At 42.3% G+C, this 20487-nt stretch overlaps 1 protein-coding gene across 1 annotated transcript; it reads right to left on the reverse strand.

Annotated features, from left to right (window-relative positions):
- Window positions 1–264: 264 nt before the first annotated feature.
- Window positions 265–17676, reverse strand: LOC116980507 (gastrin releasing peptide). Its single transcript, XM_033032800.1, has 3 exons — window positions 17435–17676; window positions 10900–11147; window positions 265–635 (listed from the first exon to the last, which is right to left on the reverse strand). Exons 1-3 carry the CDS (start codon window positions 17589–17591, stop codon window positions 582–584), a joined length of 459 nt encoding a protein of 152 aa, XP_032888691.1. The 5' UTR covers window positions 17592–17676; the 3' UTR covers window positions 265–581.
- Window positions 17677–20487: the final 2811 nt, after the last annotated feature.

The following is a 20487-nucleotide window of genomic DNA, read 5'->3' on the forward strand; positions in this document are numbered from 1 at the left end:
ATGTTCACAGCTCTGCGTTCAACCTGACATTTTCCATGTGTATTGCCTCTTGACATTAAATAAATAAATTCTATTGAAATAATTGTCCATAATTTAATTTTCTGAGCAACATGAAATGTGCCATTTATAATGGATTTGGTAGGGTTATTGGTAGAAAGTTGGATACAACATATATTCAGATGGTGTACAACGGATAGTAACAGATAATGTTGCCTATCATCTAGTTTTAAATGGGCTTTAATTACATGAGTTTACAAATTAAAATGATATGAATCAAGATTTTATTTCTTTAATTCATAATGTAGCTGCAAACCAAAAGCTGAATTATTATAAAACATCAAAATAAATAACAGTATGATCTTTATATTGGAAGACCTGCCTAGTACACTTATTTACATTAAAAACATCAAAACATAATCTGCTGTGTGAAAATCATTTAGTTAATGTACAGAGGTACAAGAACATTCATTTATTTTAAAACAAAAACAATTTAGTCTGGTATTTGGTGGAGCTAAACATTTGGAGAAAAACAAAACACCATAGTCTCTAGATTAATTTGTGACTGAATTCTTATTGCATCTTCAACTTGGGGTTTCATCCTTCATGTTCATAAACTGCAGAAGATAATCCACCATCTGTCAAAGAAGAAAGATTTATCATTAGCAAATTTTATTCAATTAAGAATGCTAAAAAAATTAGTATTTAGTCATTTTGTTTCCTGGCACTTTATTAGTTATCTTTTCCGATGTGTTTCTCATTTCACAAAAATGGAGATAAATAAAGAAAACTATCCTCAACATAATTCCTTGCAGTTCTCTGGTAAGATGCAGATAAGATGAATCTCAGATTTGTTCCAAGCATAGTGAAGCACTCCACCTTTTGGCTGAACTGAAAATTTACAAAGTTAATTGGATACTGCAGAAAGGCTTTGTTGCAATTAAATCTCTGTGTCTAAACTCTGTTTCTATACTCAGGCCTTCACCGTGAAATGTTAACTCTGTTTCTCTTCCTACAGATCCAGTTAAGGGGCACAGTGGTACCGCTAATGGGGCTACTACTTAACAACTCCAGTAACCTAATTTCAAACCTGACCTCTAGTGCTGTCTGCGTTGAGTGAGTTTGAACATTCTTCCGGGTTTTCCACTAGGTGATCTGTTTATTTGCCACATTCCAAAGATATGCACGTTGGTAAGTTAATTGACCACTTTAAAGTAGATGAGTGATACGATCCTGGATGAATTGATAGGAATGTGGGGAAATTGAGTCGTATAGTAACGAAACAGGCCCTTTGGCCCACCTTGTCCACACTGGGCTAGTCCCATTTACCTGCTTTTGACCCATAGCCCTCTGGACAATAGACAATAGACAATAGGTGCAGGAGTAGGCTATTCGGCCCTTCGAGCCAGCACCGCCATTCAATATGATCATGGCTGATCATCCACAATCAGTACCCTGTTCCTGCCTTCTCTCCATATGCCCTGACTCCACTATCTTTAGGAGCTCCATCTAACTCTCTCTTGAAAGCATCCAGAGAATTGACCTTCCTGTTCATATATCTATCCAAATATTTTTTTTAAAGCCATGATTGAGTCATGATTGCTGTAGCTATCCCTGACAGCTCGTTCCATGAGATATGGACTACCTTTTGAGTGAAAATGTTGGCCCTGAGGACTCTCTCAAATCTATCCCCTCGAACCTTAAGCTGACAACTTCTAGTTTTAGAATCCTCCACTCGGAGAAAAAGACCATGAGCATTCACGTTATCTGTGCCCCTCATGATTTTGTTTACTTTAACATGGTCACCCCTTGGCCTTCTACATTCCAAAGAAAGTAGTCCCAGCTACTCGACCTTTCTCTTCCACCCCAGCCCGCAACCCATTGTGCATGGAAATCGCTTCAGCACCCATTCTAAGGGTGGTTTATTATAATATTGGTGGAAATGTGTGTGTTGATGGGGCAAAGGTCCTGTTTCTTTGCTAAATTACTCTATGACAGCCTGAGTGTTTCCACATTTCTCTGTTTTTTGGGGGTTTACCAGCCTCTGCGATTCTTTTGATTTGCGTATAAAGGTCAGATTGCAATGACATGAGGTTACTGGGGGAAATGAATCTCAATTAAAATGAATCTCAATTTAAAATTATGAGTATCCAGAGGGCCAAAGTAAATTTCTTTGATGTCAAGAAACTTAATGGGGTTTCTCCCACAACCACTGCAGAACAGAACAACAAATGGATGACAAAGCCTGCATAAATAAAACATTTCCAGCAGTATTTTTGTTTGTTTCAGAGGGTACCATTTTAGCTACTTTTCATTAAACAGATAGCTTTCACACCATTACATCAGCGCCAAAGCTAGGGAGAGTTTGAGGGGGCTGTGATGAGCAAGATCGAAGATAGAACCAGTTAACCAGACTAACAATTGTAGATTGTAGGAAATCATTGGCTCATGGCCACATAAATTGTGAAGCAAGATCTAGAATAGCACTAAATACCACAGATCATAGTCATACAAGCGTGGAAGCTTGCCCACGCTGACCAACATGCCCCATCTACACTACATCTGCCTGCATTTGGCCCATATCCCTATATAACCTATCATATCCATGTACATGTCTAAATGTTTCTTAAATGTTGCAATGGTACCTGCCTCAACTGCCTCCTGTAGCTGCTCATCCATATACCTACCACCCTCTGTGTAAAAAAGTTACCCCTCAGGTTCATATTAAATCTTCCCCCCTTCACAAACCTACGTCCTCTAGTTCTCAAGTCCCCCACTCTAGGTAAAAGACTGTACATTTACCCTATCTATCCTTCATAATCTTGTAAATCTTGTAAGATTACCCCTCATCCTTCTGCACACCAAGGAATAAAGTCCAAGCCTGCACAACCTCTAAAGCTCAGGCCCTCGAGTCCTGGCAACATGCTCGTATATCTTCTCTTCACTCTGCCCAGTTTAAGGTCCATGCATCAGGAGTGACAGGAGATGAGCATAACAACACATGTGCCACATATCTCACAAACTACCTACCCATACCCTCCAGCTCCTGCCCCACATGTGATAAAATCTGTCAGACCAAACTCGTTAGGCTTCAGTTAGGCAGCTTAAAATCCATAGAATTGGACTCAAGGGATAATGGAGGACTGGAATAAAAAGCAGGCAACAGTAATCACATATCACTTTGGCTTAGGCAGGAACTTCAATTTGGGATAGGAAGGAGAAACAATAGTTAAAATAGTGAAAATCAAAATGAATTCACCTGAAAAGTAGGGAAACATCTTGCCAAATTGCAAAGGAACAGACCATGTTCATTCCACAGGATCATCAAGAGTCTTTGGCTGGAGATAGATTTGCTTCCACAACAAATATATCTTACACTCATGTTGATTTGTAATCTTAGTTTACAAATGTAACAGATAATTACACACGAGACCCTTCTTACTGAGCCAAGTTTGATTTTCATCTTTGATATTTCATCTCTCTTAATTATGGCATGAAGGGGGATAATTCAAGATGAGGATAAATTAAACCATGATAAGATGGGGCAGGCTCAGTAAAGGCAGAGTCATGCAGCCTGGAAACTAATCCTTCAGCCCAACAAATTTGTACCGACTATCAAGTACCTACTTTCATCTATATTACTAAAAGTCTGATCTTGACCACTTCCTGTTGTTCTGTATATTGATTTTAGAAAAAACGCTGCCACTTACAGCTGTGATTTTTGGCCATCTTACTCAGAGTCCCCCTCCGCTGCGCAGGACAAGAGGATTTTTCCCAACGATGAAAAATAAAAGAGTTATCAGTATTTTAAAAATGTTGAGATTCTCTCTCCTGAAGGCCACGCCCTTCCGGAGGGACTATAGAACCCGGAAGTGTTGAGTGCCTCAGTCAGTCTCTGCAAGATGGGGGAGCAAGAGGTTCACGTCTCTCAGTCTGAGCTGTGAATAACACTGAACACATGCCTACTAAACTGTGAGTGGTTTTAGTGACCTGTCAGTGCCCTTAATGTGGTTTGAAAATGTGGTTTGGAAATACTAAAGCTGTGTTGCCTTTGGTTTGGAAATGCTAAAGCTGTGTTGTCTTTGGTTTGGAAATGTTAAATCTGTGTTGCCTTTGGTTTGGAAATGGTAAAGCTGTGTTGCATTTGGTTTGGAAATCCTAAAGCTGTGTTGCCTTTGGTTTGGAAATGCTGAAGCTGTGTTGCCTAATTAAAGTTGCCTTGCCTAATTAAAGTTGCCTTGCCTAATTAAAGTTGCCTTGCCTAATTAAAGTTGCCTTGCCTAATTAAAGTTGCCTTGCCTTCTGTATAATTAAAAGTCTAATCTTGACCACTTATGTCTGCGCTTTATATTGATATAGGAAAAAACGCTACCATGTACGGCTGTGATTTTTGGCCATCTTACTCAGAGTCCCCCTCCGCTCATCAGGTGCCGAGGATTTTTCCCATCGATGAAAAATAAAACAGTTTTTAGTGTTTAAAATATGTTGAGATTTTCTCTCCTGTCAATCACACCATGAAGGCCACGCCCCTTCTGGTGGGTGGGGAGGGACTATAAAACCCAGAAGTGTGGGCGTGGCTCAGTATCTGCAAGATGGAGGAGAGAGAGAGAGGTCACGACTCGCTCTCTTTAGTGGTCCTGCACCCTACTTGAAATGGTATGAAACTGCACTTGAATGTGGTGGCCTTACACCCTGCTTTAAGTGGTATGAAACCGCACTTGAATTTGGTGGCCTTGCACCCTGCTTGAAATGGAATTTCAAGGAATAGCCGTGTCAACTGCCAGCCCACCAACCGTGAGTGAGTGAGCGAGCTGCCAGCACAACAGGTTTGAGTGACTGAGCCGCCAGCCCAATAATCCATTCGGCCCACAATGTCCATACTAGCCCTCTGGAAACCAGTCCCTTCAGCCCACTAGCACTCCAGAAAGCCCCCCCCCCCCCCTCCCCCCACTGGCCACCAATATTGGAATTGGTGGAGAGGTGGAATATTGCGTTGGGGGACCAGCCCTCCCGTGTGATGCTGGGACCCAACGGGTCCCACTTAGTCTAGTAAATATTAGATTTAGGTTTAGGTTTATTACTGTCAAGTATACCCAGACACAGTGAAAATCTCAAAGTTCAAATCATATAATACTATATATTGATACAATCAGGTCAAACTAGATAGAGCAAAGGGGAAGATACGGAATACAGAATATAGTTCTTAAACTTGTAGAACACCAGTTCCATAGGCAAAGTCCAATGTTCACACTGAGGTAGAGGTGAATTGGACAGTACCCTAGCTTATGGCTATAATATATATCTGTTTTCTTATAGCTATAATAATTCTATTTTATTCACCCCATATTTCCATTAACTCTGCATAGTTTATCCCACTGACCTACACACTGGGGGGAATTTATATTGGCCAAATAACCGACCAACCTGCATTTCTTGGGAAACTGGGTGTAAACTGGAGCACTGGAGAAGGCCTACTTGTACCCCAGAGAATGTGCAAGCTCAACTGTTTCTTTTCTTTCCCTTCTTTTTCATGTAATATTCAATAAATAACATGGCGTAATAATGTATTACATCCAAATAACGTTTTTATACAGGCAATAACACTCAACCCTGGCCTTTCTTGTTGATAAGCTATTGATCATTGATATTGGCTCCTGACAATTAAATTTCATTGCTGTGTGATTCTATTAACCAAGTTTAACCCCAGTGTAGTCTTTCTACGTACACCCCTGCAGATGGGGACACATGAAATTATATGGAAGAAGAAGTAGCAAATAAAATAATAGCAAAGAATGCTTGAAGTACTCAGAAGGTCAAGAAACAATTTCAGAGGGAAAACTGACTTACCTTTTTACTTCTATGCACAGATATTAGAAATGGGAAGCAACTTAAAGATAAAGCAAGGTCTAAGATGCAAAGAAAGGGACGGAAGAAATAGCAAATAGGTTGGAAAGCAGGAACAAACAGGATTAAAGTACAAAGCAAAAAACAAATGGTAATGTGACAAAGATGGGTCATGAGTATAAATAGGAAAAAGCAGCATGTTTATAGAGTAATAGAGTTATACAGTCATATAGCATGGCAACAGGCCCTTCGGCCCAACATATCCACACCGGCCTGTCCAATCCACGTACCTGTCTAACTGTTTCTTAAACATTGGGATAGCCACTGTTTCAACTACCTCACCTGGCAGATCATTCCACACACCCACCACCATTGGTGTGAAAAGGTTACCTAGATTCCTATAAAATCTTTTCCCCATTCACCAATAAACTTAAGGAGGACATAAACCAGTGTCCTCCGGTCCTCGGTTCACATACTCTGGGCAAGAGACTTTGTGTATCTACCCAATCTATTCCTCATATGATTTTATACAGCTCTATAAGATCACCCCTCATCCTTCTGCGCTCCAAGGAATAGAGTTCCAGCCTACTAAACCTCTCACTATAACTCAGAACCCTTTTGTCCTAGCAGTATCCTTGTAAATTTTCTCTGTACCCTCTCCAGCTTGACAACATCTTTCCTATAACATGGTGCCCAGAACTAAACACAATACTGCAAAAGTGGCCTCAGCGACACCTTATTCAACTGCAACATGACTTCCCAACTTCTATACTCAATACTCTGACTGATTAAGGCCAATGTGCTAAAAGCCTTTTTGACCACCCTATCTATCTGCGACACCACCTTCAAGGAACCATGCACCTGCACTCCTAGATCCCTCTGCTCTACAACACTCCCTAGAGCCTTACCATTCACTGTGTTGGTCCTGCTCATGTTAGACATCCCAAAATGCAACACCTCACATTTCACTGTATTAAATTCAAAACGGTCATAGAGTCACAGATTGACACAGCAGCCAGCTACAGTGTCCCAGCTACACTAATCCCACTTGCTTGTATTTTGCACATGTCCTTCTAAATCTGATCTATCCCCTCATCCTCCTGCACTCCAAGGAATAGAGTGGCAGCCTACTCAACCTCTCCCTATAGCTCACACCATCTAGTCCTGGTAACATCCTCAAACAGACGTCTCTGAACAGACTGGAGACTGGTCTCATTTGAGACTTCCAGGTCCAGCATTATCTCCTCATCCTTCTTTCTCTGTATCCTTCAATCAAATTCGTCACAATTTTTTTCAGTTCTGGTGGAAGGTCATCAGCCTGGAATATTATTTCTGTTTCTCTTTGCTCAGGTTCTTTTGTATCCTCTCAATATTTCCAGCATCTTTTGTTTTTAATTTGTAATTCTAGCATTCACAGTATTTTTTGTCTAAATGCTGTTATCCCAGAATAGACATTTTGGGCATCACCATGGCACAGTTGCCTCACAGCGTCAGAGAACCAGGTTCGATCCTGATCTCATTTGCCGTCTCTGTGGAGCTTGCACGTTCTCACTGTGATCGCATGAGTTCCCTCCGGGTGCTTCGGTTTCCTCCCACATCCCAAAGATGTTCAGTTTGTAAATTAATTGGCCTCTGTAAATCACCTCTAACGCATAGGGAGTGGATGCGAAAGTGGAATAAGATAGAACTGGTGTGAATGGTGATTGATGTTCGGTGTGGACATCAGTGGGCCATAGGGTCTGTTTCCATGCTGTATCTCTAAACTAAAACTAAACTAAAATTAAACTTAAAAAAAAACTTTTTATTAAAACATGAAATAGAACCTTCTCATGCAATGGCAGCTTTTCATTTGTAATTCTACCTTAGCAGAAACGTTTATGTAGTTGTGAAATGAATCAACTATATTCAATCTACTTCAATCTTGTCTTATATTCATATTAAATCTGAAGATACTGGTAGGCTTGTAGTAGACAGAATAATCAGATTAAGATATTACTTGGCTTGATTGGTTGGGGCATTATAAAAGTCAATAAATCATTTTGTAGCTGCACAGGTCTTTGGTTAGACGTCTTTTGGAGTATTGTGTGCAATTCTGGCCACTCCAGTACAGACAAGATGTGGATTCTATGGAAAGGGTGCAGGAGATTTATTGGAATGCTGCATGAATTAGAGGGTATCAGCTCTAATAAGAGTTTGGACAAACTTGGATTTTTCTCTGGAGCACGGGAGGCTGAAGTATATCAAATTTATGAGAGATATAGATAAAGTAAATACAAAAAAAGATATAGTGCAAAAACAAAACAAAGCACAAAGTCCCTAGTGAAAACAAGGTAGTTTGTAGTTTGTAGTTTATTTGGAGTTCTTAATGTTCAATAGACTGCTAGTTGTTTGGAAGAAGCTATTCCTGAACCTGGACATTGCAGTTTTCAGACTCCTATATCTTCTTTCCGAAGGCAGGAGTGGAATAGGAATGGGGTCAGGGTGGTGTGGATGCTGGCTGCAATTTTGTGAAAGCACCCCCTATAAACCCCTTCGATGGTGGGGAGGTCAGTACCTATGACTGATCACTTTTTTTTCCATTTCTTTTGTTCCTGGGTGTTTAAGTTGCCGAACCAGGCTGTTGTGAAACTGGTCAATATTCTCTTTGCCGTACACCCTCTATAGATGTTCAAAAGTTCATTGTGACATGTACCAATTAAGGTACAGTGAAATTCGAGGGAGTATTCGTGGACCTACTGAATCTCCTCAATCTTCCAAGGAAGTAGAGCCTTTCTTTATGATTCCATCGATGTGTTGGGTCCAGGGCAGATCTGCAGAGGTAAGCCCACCCAGGAACTTGAAATTGTTGACCCTCTCCACCACTGGCCCATTGATGAAGACTGATTTGTGGATCCACAGCCGTACTCTTCTGAAGTCAGTCCCTTGGTCGAGGGTCTGAACTATAGGTCTTAGATTGGGCAGGCCCTATGGATTTTAATGCCTTGGAGCCCAGAAGGATGAGGGGTAATCTTATTGGGTATAAGATCATGAGTGGAAAAGATAGGGTGAATGCACAGAGTCTTTCAACCAGAGAAGGGGAATCATGAACCGTGGGACATGGTTTTAAATTGAGAAGGGAAACATTTAAGAACCTAAGAAGCAACATTTGCACACAAAGGGTGATGGGTATATGGAATGAGCTACCAGAGGAGGTAGTTGAAGCAGGTATTGTAATAACATTTAAAAACAGTTGGACAGAAGCTTGGATAGGAATGGTTTAGAGGGTTATGGGCCTAACACAGTCAGGTGGGACTAGTGTAGGTGGAGCATCATGATCAGCATGGGGATATTGGGCTGAAGGAACTGCTTCTATGCTGTATGACTCTGTGACTCTATGACATTGAACGTTCAAGGCAGAGACTCCATTGACATATAAGGGAGTCAAAATGTATGGGGAGGGAGACATAGAAACATAGAAAATAGGTGCAGGAGTAGGCCGTTCGTTCCTTGAGCCAGCATTCAATATGATCATGGCTGAACGTCCAAAATCAGTACCCCGTTCCTGCTTTCTCCCCATATCCCTTGAATCCGTTAGTCCTAAGAGCTATATCTAATGCTCTCTTGATTACTTAAAGCATAAAATGATGTTGTCTTGGCTGAATTAACCATGATTATATTGAATGATGGAGTAGGCTCGAGAGGCTGATTGGCCTGTTCCTGCTTCTTTTTTTTAAAATGTTTTGATATGTTGCTTGATATAATTCAAGAACTAAGTTCAAGAGGCATCATAGAAAAGTTAAAATGTTCTGATAGTACTTGGGATCGTGATCTTAGCTCTATAATCAAAATGTGACTCCTGTACCATAGCAACTCAGTTGGCTCTGAATTCCTTCCGAGAGAGATCTAGTAAGCCATTCAATTTATCAAGGATCAGTCACTAAAGAGGACAATACATTGGAAATGGTTCTTCAAAAAACAAAAAACACACATTAAAAACAATGATTTCATGCATTTGTAATATAGGAAGTTAGATTTCAGATAGATCAGTAAAGGCAAGGTCATTGATTCCAATCAAACGTGAATGTATGGACGATTAGCTCATTATTCTGAAATAGGCTGATAGATTTAACCAGCTTCTGGCAAATCTTTTGATGTCTGTAATTATGGATAACTGAGCTGTAGATCTAATCTTGTGATCGATGTCACCAAGATATTTTTCACCGTTGAACATAAATTTGTTGATTCATTTCTATTCTTTTATCTCACTTTTCCATGTTTCGTATATTCATGGGTTGAATGTCACATTATTCAACACAGCTTACAATAAGTCTGGCCTGATGGATCAATGGCACCAAATATTGGGAGTTGAGTCAAAATACACCAATACTTTAGCATTGTATATCACTGGTGAATTACGATCCTTTAAAGCCGCAGCCTTAATCTAAATTACAGGGACAATTTATTATATTTAGAGAAGGCAAAACATGCCTATGCGCTGATACAAATAATAGAGCTGTCATGGAAAGAAGAAATAGAATGGAAGCAAGGCATATTTTAACAGTTCTTGAGGACACATTAAGCTACATATAAATTGGCAATAGGTGTCAAAGAGGATTGGTGATTTTTGGCTCTGTTTTAGGGGTTTTACTAAGAAACAATTGTTGCTGTCAACAACTAGATCCATGTCCTCAAGAAGCAATTGGTTTCTCAGCCACTGAAATTGAACTTTAATATAACAAATGATTCCCATCAATTCACAGGGGTATTATCGAACAAAATCAACATCAATTACACTTTGTGCAAGGAGATTTAGATTGGATAACTAAAAAACATAGTTGACATAACTTTTTAAAAATAAAGAAAGAAATTACTATTTTATTAACAGCTATATAACAATGATTTTGCAAACCCTAATTCAGAAATGCACTCTACAATTCCTCAATTCTACTATAACACAACTTTCTGCTTTGTAAACTTGAAAGTGAGACATTCAGATATTTATTTGTCATGCAGTCCCTTTACTGATAAATACATTGGAAGAGCTGAAAGTATACTTTTTTTTTGTTTAAAATCACTTGCCTCTTTGAGGTTGTAGTCATTTGTTTGCAAAGGTTGCTTGTTAAATATGGGAATGTCTTCCCTTGATTTCCGAACATTTGTAGATGAGGTTTCCTCCCACAAATTTAGGAAACGCTTGGCTACCTCAGCCCACTGCACGTTGTCTTCTGGCTGCTTAGCAATTCCTGACAGAATAGGATATATCACGTTCTCACTGTTGGTGTAGCCATAAAGCGTATCGTCCACACTCTTTTTCCCCATCAAATGCCCTTTAAAAAAAAAAGAAAATTTACTCTACGAGCATGAAAGGCATGATTTTACGGATGTTACAATGATTTCAATCACTTTCGGGTGGCTTGGTGGCGCTGCGGTAGAGTTGCTGCCTTACAGTGCTAGCGACCTGGATTCGATTCAGACTATAGGTGCTGGATGTAAGGTGTTTGTAGGTTCCCCCCATGACTGCACAGTTTTTCCCAAGTGCTCCGGTTTCCTCCACACTCCAAAGATGTGCAGGTTTGTTGGTTAATTCGGCTTTGGTAAAAAAATTAAATTGTCCCTATTGTGTCAGATAGAGCTAGTGTGGGGGTGATCACTGGTTGGCACAGACTCGGTGGGCTGAAGGACCTGTTTCTGCACTGTATCTTTAAAATAAAATAAACTAAAACTACTGCCACAATAGGTCCATTGCTGATTCCATCTCCCTGCCCTACACTCATCACTGGAACACTTGGATAAGAGAGACACCTATGTCAGACTTCTATTCATAGACTTTCCATTCATTACTTTCAATACCATTATCCCATCCAAACTCATCCCCAAACTCGTGGAATTTGGAGTCAGCGCTCACCTCTGCAACTGAATCCTCAACTTCCTGACCAACAGACCACAATCAGTGAGGATAGGTGACAAATCACCCTCTACGATAATCCTCAACACCGGTGCCCTGCAAGGATGCATTCTCAGCCCCCTATTTTACTCCTTATGCAACTGTGCAGCCAAATGCAAATCCAACTCAATTTACAAATTTGCAGACGGCACCAGTGGGCCAGAAATCAAATAATTGTGAAGGAGTACAGGAAGGAGATTGAGAACCTCGTAATCTGGTGCCAAGACAACAGCCTTTCCCTCAATGTCAGCAAGCCAAAGAGATTGCAATCAACTTCAGGAAGCTCCAAGTTCCTAGGAGTGAATATCACCAGCAACTTGTCCTGGACAAGCCATATCGAAGCAACGGCCAATAAAGCACTCCAACACCTCTATTTCTTTGGAAGGTTTAGGAAGTTCGGCATATCCCCAACAATCTCGTCAACTTCTACAGATGCAGCATAGAAAGTATTTTATTGGGATACATCACAGTATGGTTTGGGAACAGCTCCATCCAAGACTGCAAGAAATTACAGAGAGTTGTGGACATAGCCCAGACCATCACGCAAACCAGCCTGCCTAACATTGACTCCATCTACACATCATGCTGCCTCTGCAAGGCCACCAACATATTGAAGGACTTCTCACACCTTCTTCTCACTCCCATCAGGCAAGAAGTACAAGAAGTGTGAAAACACATACCTCCAGATTCACAGACAGTTTCTTCCAAGCTGTTGTCAGGCAACTGAACCAGCCTATCACCTATTTGAGAACGATTCTGACCTGCCATATACAATGGAGACCTTTGGGCTATCTTTAAACAGATTTTACTGGACTTTACCTTGCACTAAATGTTATTCCTGTATCCTGTAATTTATCCTGTATCTGTACACTGTAGACGGCTAGATTGCGAGTAGTGGTGCCATCGAGTGTGGCTGCCTCGCCTGCAGCCGTCTGGCCTTTTATTCTTTTTAAGTTTGTTTTTGGAGGTCTATTATTCTTTTTTATGTGGGGGGAAACTGTTTTTCTTAGTCACTTCCTGGTCGAGGGTGCGACTATTCTCCCAGCCGCATCTTCGCCCCCTCCTCGTGGCCAACCATCGGGATTGGCGTGGCCTTTCCTGCCGGAGACCGGCCAGAGCTTCAGCTTCAGCAGTGGCGCAGCATGGGATTCCATCGCGGAATGAGCGATGCCTTACCGGGAATTGCCGTGTTGGAGCTCTGGAGTGCTGGGACTGCCGGCTTTGAACACCATGGAGCTGTGTTCTGTAGAGCTTCCAGCCACGGGCGGCGGGAGCATCCCGCCGCTGGTGGCGCTGACTTTCCAGCCACTGACTTTCCAACCGCTGACGGCGCTGACTTTGACATCGCAGAGCCTGGGATCTCTCGCCGAGGTTGCCAGCACTGAATCTCCGCCCAGCTCGGCCTGTCGACTTCGGAGGCCGTGAGAAAGGAAGCGGCCAATTTGGAGGCCCCGGGCTGCTGAGAGTGTTCTTCTGTTGGAGGGCCTGAAACATCAGGCCGCCGTTGCGGCGACTGCGGAGATCTCAATAGGCCCCGACCATGGGTGAACAGAGGAAGAGGACTGAACTTTGGTGCCTTCCCTCACAGTGGGAAATGTTGATTCCGCTGGATGTTTTTTATGTTTTATGTTAAACTCTAAAGTGTTGTGTTTATCTTAATTATGTGTTGCATGGTAACTCAAATTTCACTGCAACAATTGGTGTATGTGACAATAAATGTCCTTTGTCCTTTGTACAATATTTCCACTGACTGGATAGCGCGCAACAGAAAAATGTATTGACACATGCACCTCGGTACTTGTCAATAAATTAAACTGAATTAAAACTATGTATATGAGTCTGAAGAAGGGTCTCGACCCGAAACGTTACCCATTCCTTCTCTCCAGAGATGCTGCTTGTCCCGCTGAGTTACTCCAGCATGTTGTGTCTATTTCTGAATTTGAATTACCTCATTGTGGTCCTTGATCTTTCTTTTGGTTGCACGCCCACTGTAGCTGCAACGCTATATTGTGAACTCTGTTTGTTTTCTCTTTGCATTACTTGTTGTATTCCTGTAGGGTATGGTTTACCGGGATAGCATGTAAAATGAAGATTTTCAATATATCTCAGCACATTTTCAATATATCTCAGTATTGTGTTCAGATCTGGGCACTACGTTATAGGAAAGATGTTGTCAAGCTGGAAAGGGTACAGAGATTTATGAGGGTGTTGCCAGGACTAGAGGTCTAAGCTATAGGGAGAGGTTGAGTAGGCTGGGTCTCTATTCCCTGGAGCGCAGGAGGATGAGGTGTGATCTTATAGAGATGTATAAAATCATGAGAGGAATAGATCGGGTAGATGCACAGAGTCTCTTGCCCAGAGTAGATGAATCAAGAACCAGAGGAGATAGGTTTAAGGTGAAGGGGAAAAGATTTAATAGGAATCTGAGGGGGTAACTTTTTCACACAATGTGTGGTTGGTGCATAGAACAAGCTGCCAGAGGAGGTAGTTGAGGTAGATCCAGTGTAGCACAGGTACTGACCTCCCCACCATCTAAGGGATTTTTAGGGGGAGCTATCCCAATGTTTAAGAAGCAGTTACAGGCACAGGTACAGTTAGGTCAGGTTAGGAGGGATATGGACTAAACGCAGGCAGGTGGGACTAGTGTAGCTGGGACATGTTGGCCGGTGTGGGCAAGTTGGGCCAAAAGGCTTGTTTCCACACTATATCACCCTATGACACTCATGACAATAATAAAGCAGTATCAATACCAAGACCAGATTATTTGGCAACAGACCTTTGCAATGAAGATAGACACAAAATGCTGGACAAAATATGCAGGACGGAACTGCGGTGAGCTCTGAGTACATTTTATGATATTGATATTAAAGTAAATTGGAATTCCACTGTCAATTCAAAATTTCATTGCTATTTTTCACATGCACAATCTTATGCAAAAGACGAAGTGTGTGAGGAACTCAGCAGGCTGGCAGCCTCTGAGGAGATAATGCTCAGGCGACGTTTCTGATCGGGACCCTTATTGAGACTCACGATCTTATATGTTTATAAGTGATAGGAGCAGAATTAGGCCTTTCGGCCCATCAAGTCTACCCTGCCATTCAATCATGGCTGATCTATTCTTCCCTCTCTACTCCACTCTCCTGCCTTCTCCCCATAACCCCAGACACCCGTACCGATCAAGAATCTATCTATTTCTGCCACAGCCTTCTGCAATGAATCCCACAGATTCACCACCCTCTGACTAAAGAAATTCATTTCCTTCCAAAAGGAACGTCCTGTAATTCTGAGGCTATGACCTCTGGTCCTAGACTCTCCCACTAGTGAAAACATCCTCTCCACATCCACTCTACCCAAGATATTAGGGCCAACGCAATCAAGGGATATGGGGGGAAAGCAGGAAGAGGGTACTGTTTCTGGATGATCAGCCATGATCATTTTGCATGACGGTGCTGGCTCGAAGGGCCGAATGGCCCACTGCACACACTTTCTATGTTTCTAAGCCTTTCGCTATTCAGTAAGTTTCAATGAGGACCCCCTCATCCTTCATAATTCCAGCGAGTTGAACGTCGCTTGTTGCCGTCAAATGCTTAAAAATAAAGTACTTTACTATGCAGTCATGTAAAGGTAGCCCAGATGAAAATTGCAGTGTTTTTGTCACATAAACAAGTTTTTGAAGAGATGCCAATGGCAATAATTTGCAGATTAACATCTCTTTCACATCTGATTTGAGCGTCTGTGTAAACCTGAAATGGATTCCCCCTCTCTCCATAGCTGGTTTATTTAAACATGTTTTTATAAAATAGCGTTCATATCATCAAGAGTATTTCGCATATATTGAACATTTCTCGAAATAGTTGTAATGTTGGGGAATATGGTAGCAAGAAAAATGATCAAATGAATAGTTTTGAAATTAATAGTTGCGGATATAAATAAAACAAGTGCAACTGTGGCAAATGCGTAGGAAACCGGCATTTTAAGCAAAGAATTTCACTCTGTCTTAATCCAGTTTGTACTGAGAGAACCGGCAGTGTCACTCTCAGAACCCACAGACTGGCTTGTGTGCGGGAAGGGAAAGAAATTGGTTCAGGAACTGCGCTCCTGAAACGTGGAGACCGCAGACCCACTGTGACTACAGTCCGTTCAGCGGCTTTGACCGAGCCTCCACCCCGTGACTGTGGCGAAATACTCGGTCCGTTATTACAAACATTAACAAGAGGTGGCGCAAGGCGACCACAACTGGGTCATCCAGATGTCACTTGTGACGATGCACAATACACCATGTGCCAGTGGAGCATAACACTATTAAATCGCATGTTCAATAAAGTGATCCTAAACTATTCTGCCCTCAGCCTTTTCGAGAACTTAGCACGGATGCAGCAAATAACGGGTTTTAAATCAACTGCCACACATAATTAGCTGGGAGACTACGCGAGTATGTCTCACTCCCGATTACTGCGTTACCGGTGTCTGTGCGTTTAACCGAGGTCAAGATGCTCTAGATAGGCATGGAGCTGTCTCCTCTTCTTGCATCCAAATTACTACGGCATGGCATAACTTTGACACGGAGGAACGACGGCTTCAGAGGACTTTGCAACTGAGATACGGTGTTCCAGAGTGGGGGGGGGGGGGGAGCCACGGTTCGCATTTTATGCTGAAAAGCATCCTTTATTGTTGATGTTTAAGAAGGAACTGCAGATGTTGCAATAATCGAAAGTGGACAAAAAATGCTGGAGAAACTCAGCGGGTGAGGCAGCATCTGTGGAGAAAAGGAGTAGGCGTCGTGTCGGGTCGAGACCCTTCTTCAGACTGATTGTTGGTGTGCTCTTTGACCATAAGGGGAGAACAACACATTTAGATTGATAGGAAACGAGAAGAAGTTGCGGGAAGATAATTGAGATCAACGCCATGTAACAGGTTTGTCGACTGTCGAACTGTTAAATACTTTCTTAAGGGTAAAATGTTCAGGTTGATTTACGGTCCCATTAAAGCTTCTGTTAACAACGTGAATGAGTTTGATTATTCCCATTCATCGTTTGTTTGTTTATTAATAAAATATGCAAACATGTTCAGGTAGCTTCCCAGTAGACGAAAAGTTCTGAGCAAGCGAGTCAGTCGGCAAATACATACATGGTCTTTGCTTTGCAAACTAACTAATTGGGCGTCGAACTTATCTCTAAAGACGTCGTGACACAAGGAATGCTGGAATCTTGAGCAAAACACAAAGTGTTGGAGTAACTCAGCGGGTCAGGAAGGCGATATTTCGGGTTGACCCGAAACGACATCTGCCCATTTCCCTGCACAGATGCTGCCTGACCTGCTGAGTTACTCCGGCTATATACACAGTCCGGCACTTTGTGTCGCGCCAGGTTAGAGGGAGCGCACAAACACAGGAGCGCGGACTGAACAAGTGCGCCGAAGAGCTTGTCTAGATTAAAAGCAAGAAAAGTCTTTCAGTAACATTTCGACATCTGAAGAGCCATCACATTATAGCCTGCGATCTGTCACCTGAAACTTACAGGTTCAAAGCAAAAATAAAAACAATAGGCAAAATTGCAAACAGCACGGCGTAAGTTAGCCACTGACATGCCCAATCTGTCCTCTTGACAGGTCGAGTCGATGTCCGAAGCGGGTGCATGATTGTGACAAGCAACGTTAGAAATGAATACTCACCCACCGCCCAGTGGCTGCCTCTGGGAAACATCTTGGACAAACTGCCTTGATTTTGAACAGGAGCAGCGAGTCCATAGTGGACCTTGGAACTTGCAATGCTGAAAACTATCAGAGTAAAGAGCAAACGATGTTTCATTAAAATAAGCTCAGACCCCATCTCACAGTCGTTGCTCACCCAATCTCCCTCCCTTCCACCTCTTTCTCCCTAGACTGGAAAAGTGCTGTCCCGGAGCGGTTCTCCTTTCTTCACTTACAAAAAAATGATCTCCGTCTCTCTTCAGCTGTGAGCGGAATTTATAAGAATCTGTGACGAAAGAGCGGGGAGCCGACAAAATTAAAGCGGCTGACGACCGCACGCGTGATGTGCTGGTGTGGTATAAATCAAGGGTTACGCTATCATCCATCATTATTTTGGAACGATTTGTTGTGCGTTGTGTCTCCCAACACCGGATGTGATGACTTGATGTTTTCATCAGGGAATCCGAATGTTTTATTTTTTTTACATTTGACCAAACTTGTCAAGATTTTCCACTTGGTGGGAGAACACAGTGGAAAAAACAAGACGTGTTCTGTGTGTTTTTGCTTCAATGGCCTTTGTTAAATACAGCAGTACACACCCATCTCCGCCTGTCACCCCCTCATTGATAGACTGAGGTGCCAACAGATTGAATGGCAAATTGAGCTAAGATCAACGTGTACCTAGTTAACGCTCATTTGGACAGCTGGGGCGAAAGCACAGGTTGTAAGGTCGGACCCAGAAGAGATTTTGGGGATTCGAACTTTTGTCTGCCTCCTTGCTCGATAACTTCCTTGCGCCTGTAGTGTAAACCGGGCGAAGCAGAAAACCTCGTTGGTCCCTTGCAGGGGGAATTCAGCTGAGGGTCATTCTTTTCTCTTCCATTAACATCACCTGCTCTGTTGTTGTCCCCGTCTTTCCTTAACTTATGCTCTATTCTCCTGGCGTCCACTTTATTTTGTGTATAATACAAGGCGTTAGCTGCTCTCTTTGTGTAAGGTTTTATGAATTCCATACGCTTCACTCATCCCATCGCGTGCTTCATTGTATTTGCTTTCCAGTCCTCGTCGCTCTTTGAGGTGTATTGTGGTGATGTTTCAACTCCAGCTCACGATATTAGTGAACGTTTTTTCCATTGAAGGAAAAAAAGAATGAACGCCCACCTTAGCGATGAACTCCGGAGGAAATTAAAAATATATATCTATATGTATTAATGGTTTTATGATTATTTCTGTTTATTAATGATATTTGCAAATCATTGTATAATTGGAAGTTTCGGTATTATCGGGAGGATCTGAAAGACCATATTCTCCCATGCAGATCAATAATAATACATTCTACTTTAATCTTTTGAGTGCATCTCTTTGGGCCGGATGTACAGCCAGTAACTTGCGCTTATCCCCGATCTCCACTTTACCCACTCTAAGACATGTTCTCCGGTCTTTAGAGCGAGATTAGAACCGGCCGTTCCTCGTCCAGGCTTGTCTGATTAATATATTGCACATTTACTCTGAAATCATCCTATTCTGCATGAGCTCTCAAACGCTTTCTCGTAGCATGAGGATCCACAAGAAGTCAACGGCCCAAAGAGAAAAGGAAAAGGTTTCAGCTCGGCCCAATTCATTGCATGAATCAATCTGAAGAAGGTCCCGTCCGTCCCTAAACGTCGCCTGTCCTTTCACTCAACAGCTGCTGCGTAGCCTGCTGTGATCTTTTAAACGAAATCTTCTCCAAGCACTACTTTGGAATTGAGGGTTAATCTGTCAAGGTAGTTGAGACAGGCACTATCGCGACGCTTAAGACACATTTAGACAGGTAAATGGAGAGGACAGGTAGATAATGTGGTCAAAAAGGCTTTTGGCATAAGGCCTTCATCAGTCAGAGTATTGAGTATAGAAGTTGGGAGGTCATGTTGCAGTTGTATAAGACATTGGTGAGACCGCATTTAGAATATTGTGTTCAGTTCTGGGCACCTCTTCGTCTTCTTTTGTGTGGCGTGCACAGCCTAAAGTTGTAGGCCAACTTGTTCTATTTGATCTTCTGTATGTGCAAGTCGAGTTGATTGCATTAGTCGAAACAGGGCGGACCATGTGAAGGTTGCAATCTTCCACCCCGGTTCTGGGCACCATGTTATAGGAAAGATATTGTCAAGCTTGAAAGGGTTCAGAAAAGATTGAGGAGGATGGTCCCAGGTCTAGAGGGTGTGAGCTATAGGGAGAGGTTGAGTCATCTGGGTCTCTATTCCATGGAGCGTAGGAGGATGAGGGGAGATCTTATAGAGGTATTCAAAATCATGAGAAGAATAGATCAGGTAGATGCACAGAGTCTTTTACCCAGTAGGGGAATTGAGGACCAGAGGACATAGGTTCAAGGTGAAGGGGAAAAGATTTAATAGGAATCTGAGGGGTAACGTTTTCTACACAAAGGGTGGTGGATGTATGGAACAAGCTGCCAGAGGAGGGAGTTGAGGCTGGGAGAATTCCATAGTTTAAGAAACAGTTAGACAGGTACATGGATAGGAAAGGTTTGGAGGGATATGGGCCAAACGCAGGCAGGTGGGACTAGTGGAGATGTGACCTGTTGGCCAGTTTGAGCAAGTTGGGCTGATGGGCCTATTTCAATGCTGTAAGACTCTATTGCTTTAAGAAACCACTCTGTTGGATGGTTTATTATCTTAAAACATCTTGATCCTGAACTGAAGCTCATTGATATGAGCATTGGTTTGCACTAGATTGAAAGGCAGGGAACTTGGCGCTGCCATTGCAACCAACGGGTGAATAAAAATGAGGCCAATTGGCCCATCGTCTCTGGGATAGATGTCCGTCGCTTTGGGTTACATTTCTCATAGATTGTATTGTATTGATGTGCAATTTACGCAAGGCATAAAGCTGTAAGAGTAGACTCTAAACTGTCTGCCATTAACCCATTTAGGGGGGAGATCCACTTCACTTCAGAATGCGCTATAATTTGGAAAGCATCCTTCTGCTGTAGAGAGCAACGTGGCGTGTCCTCGGCTGTCTGCTCTCATTTTGCATAC

The sequence above is a fragment of the Amblyraja radiata genome, chromosome 1 (assembly GCF_010909765.2).
Source record: "Amblyraja radiata isolate CabotCenter1 chromosome 1, sAmbRad1.1.pri, whole genome shotgun sequence".
Taxonomy (NCBI): Eukaryota; Metazoa; Chordata; class Chondrichthyes; order Rajiformes; family Rajidae; genus Amblyraja; species Amblyraja radiata.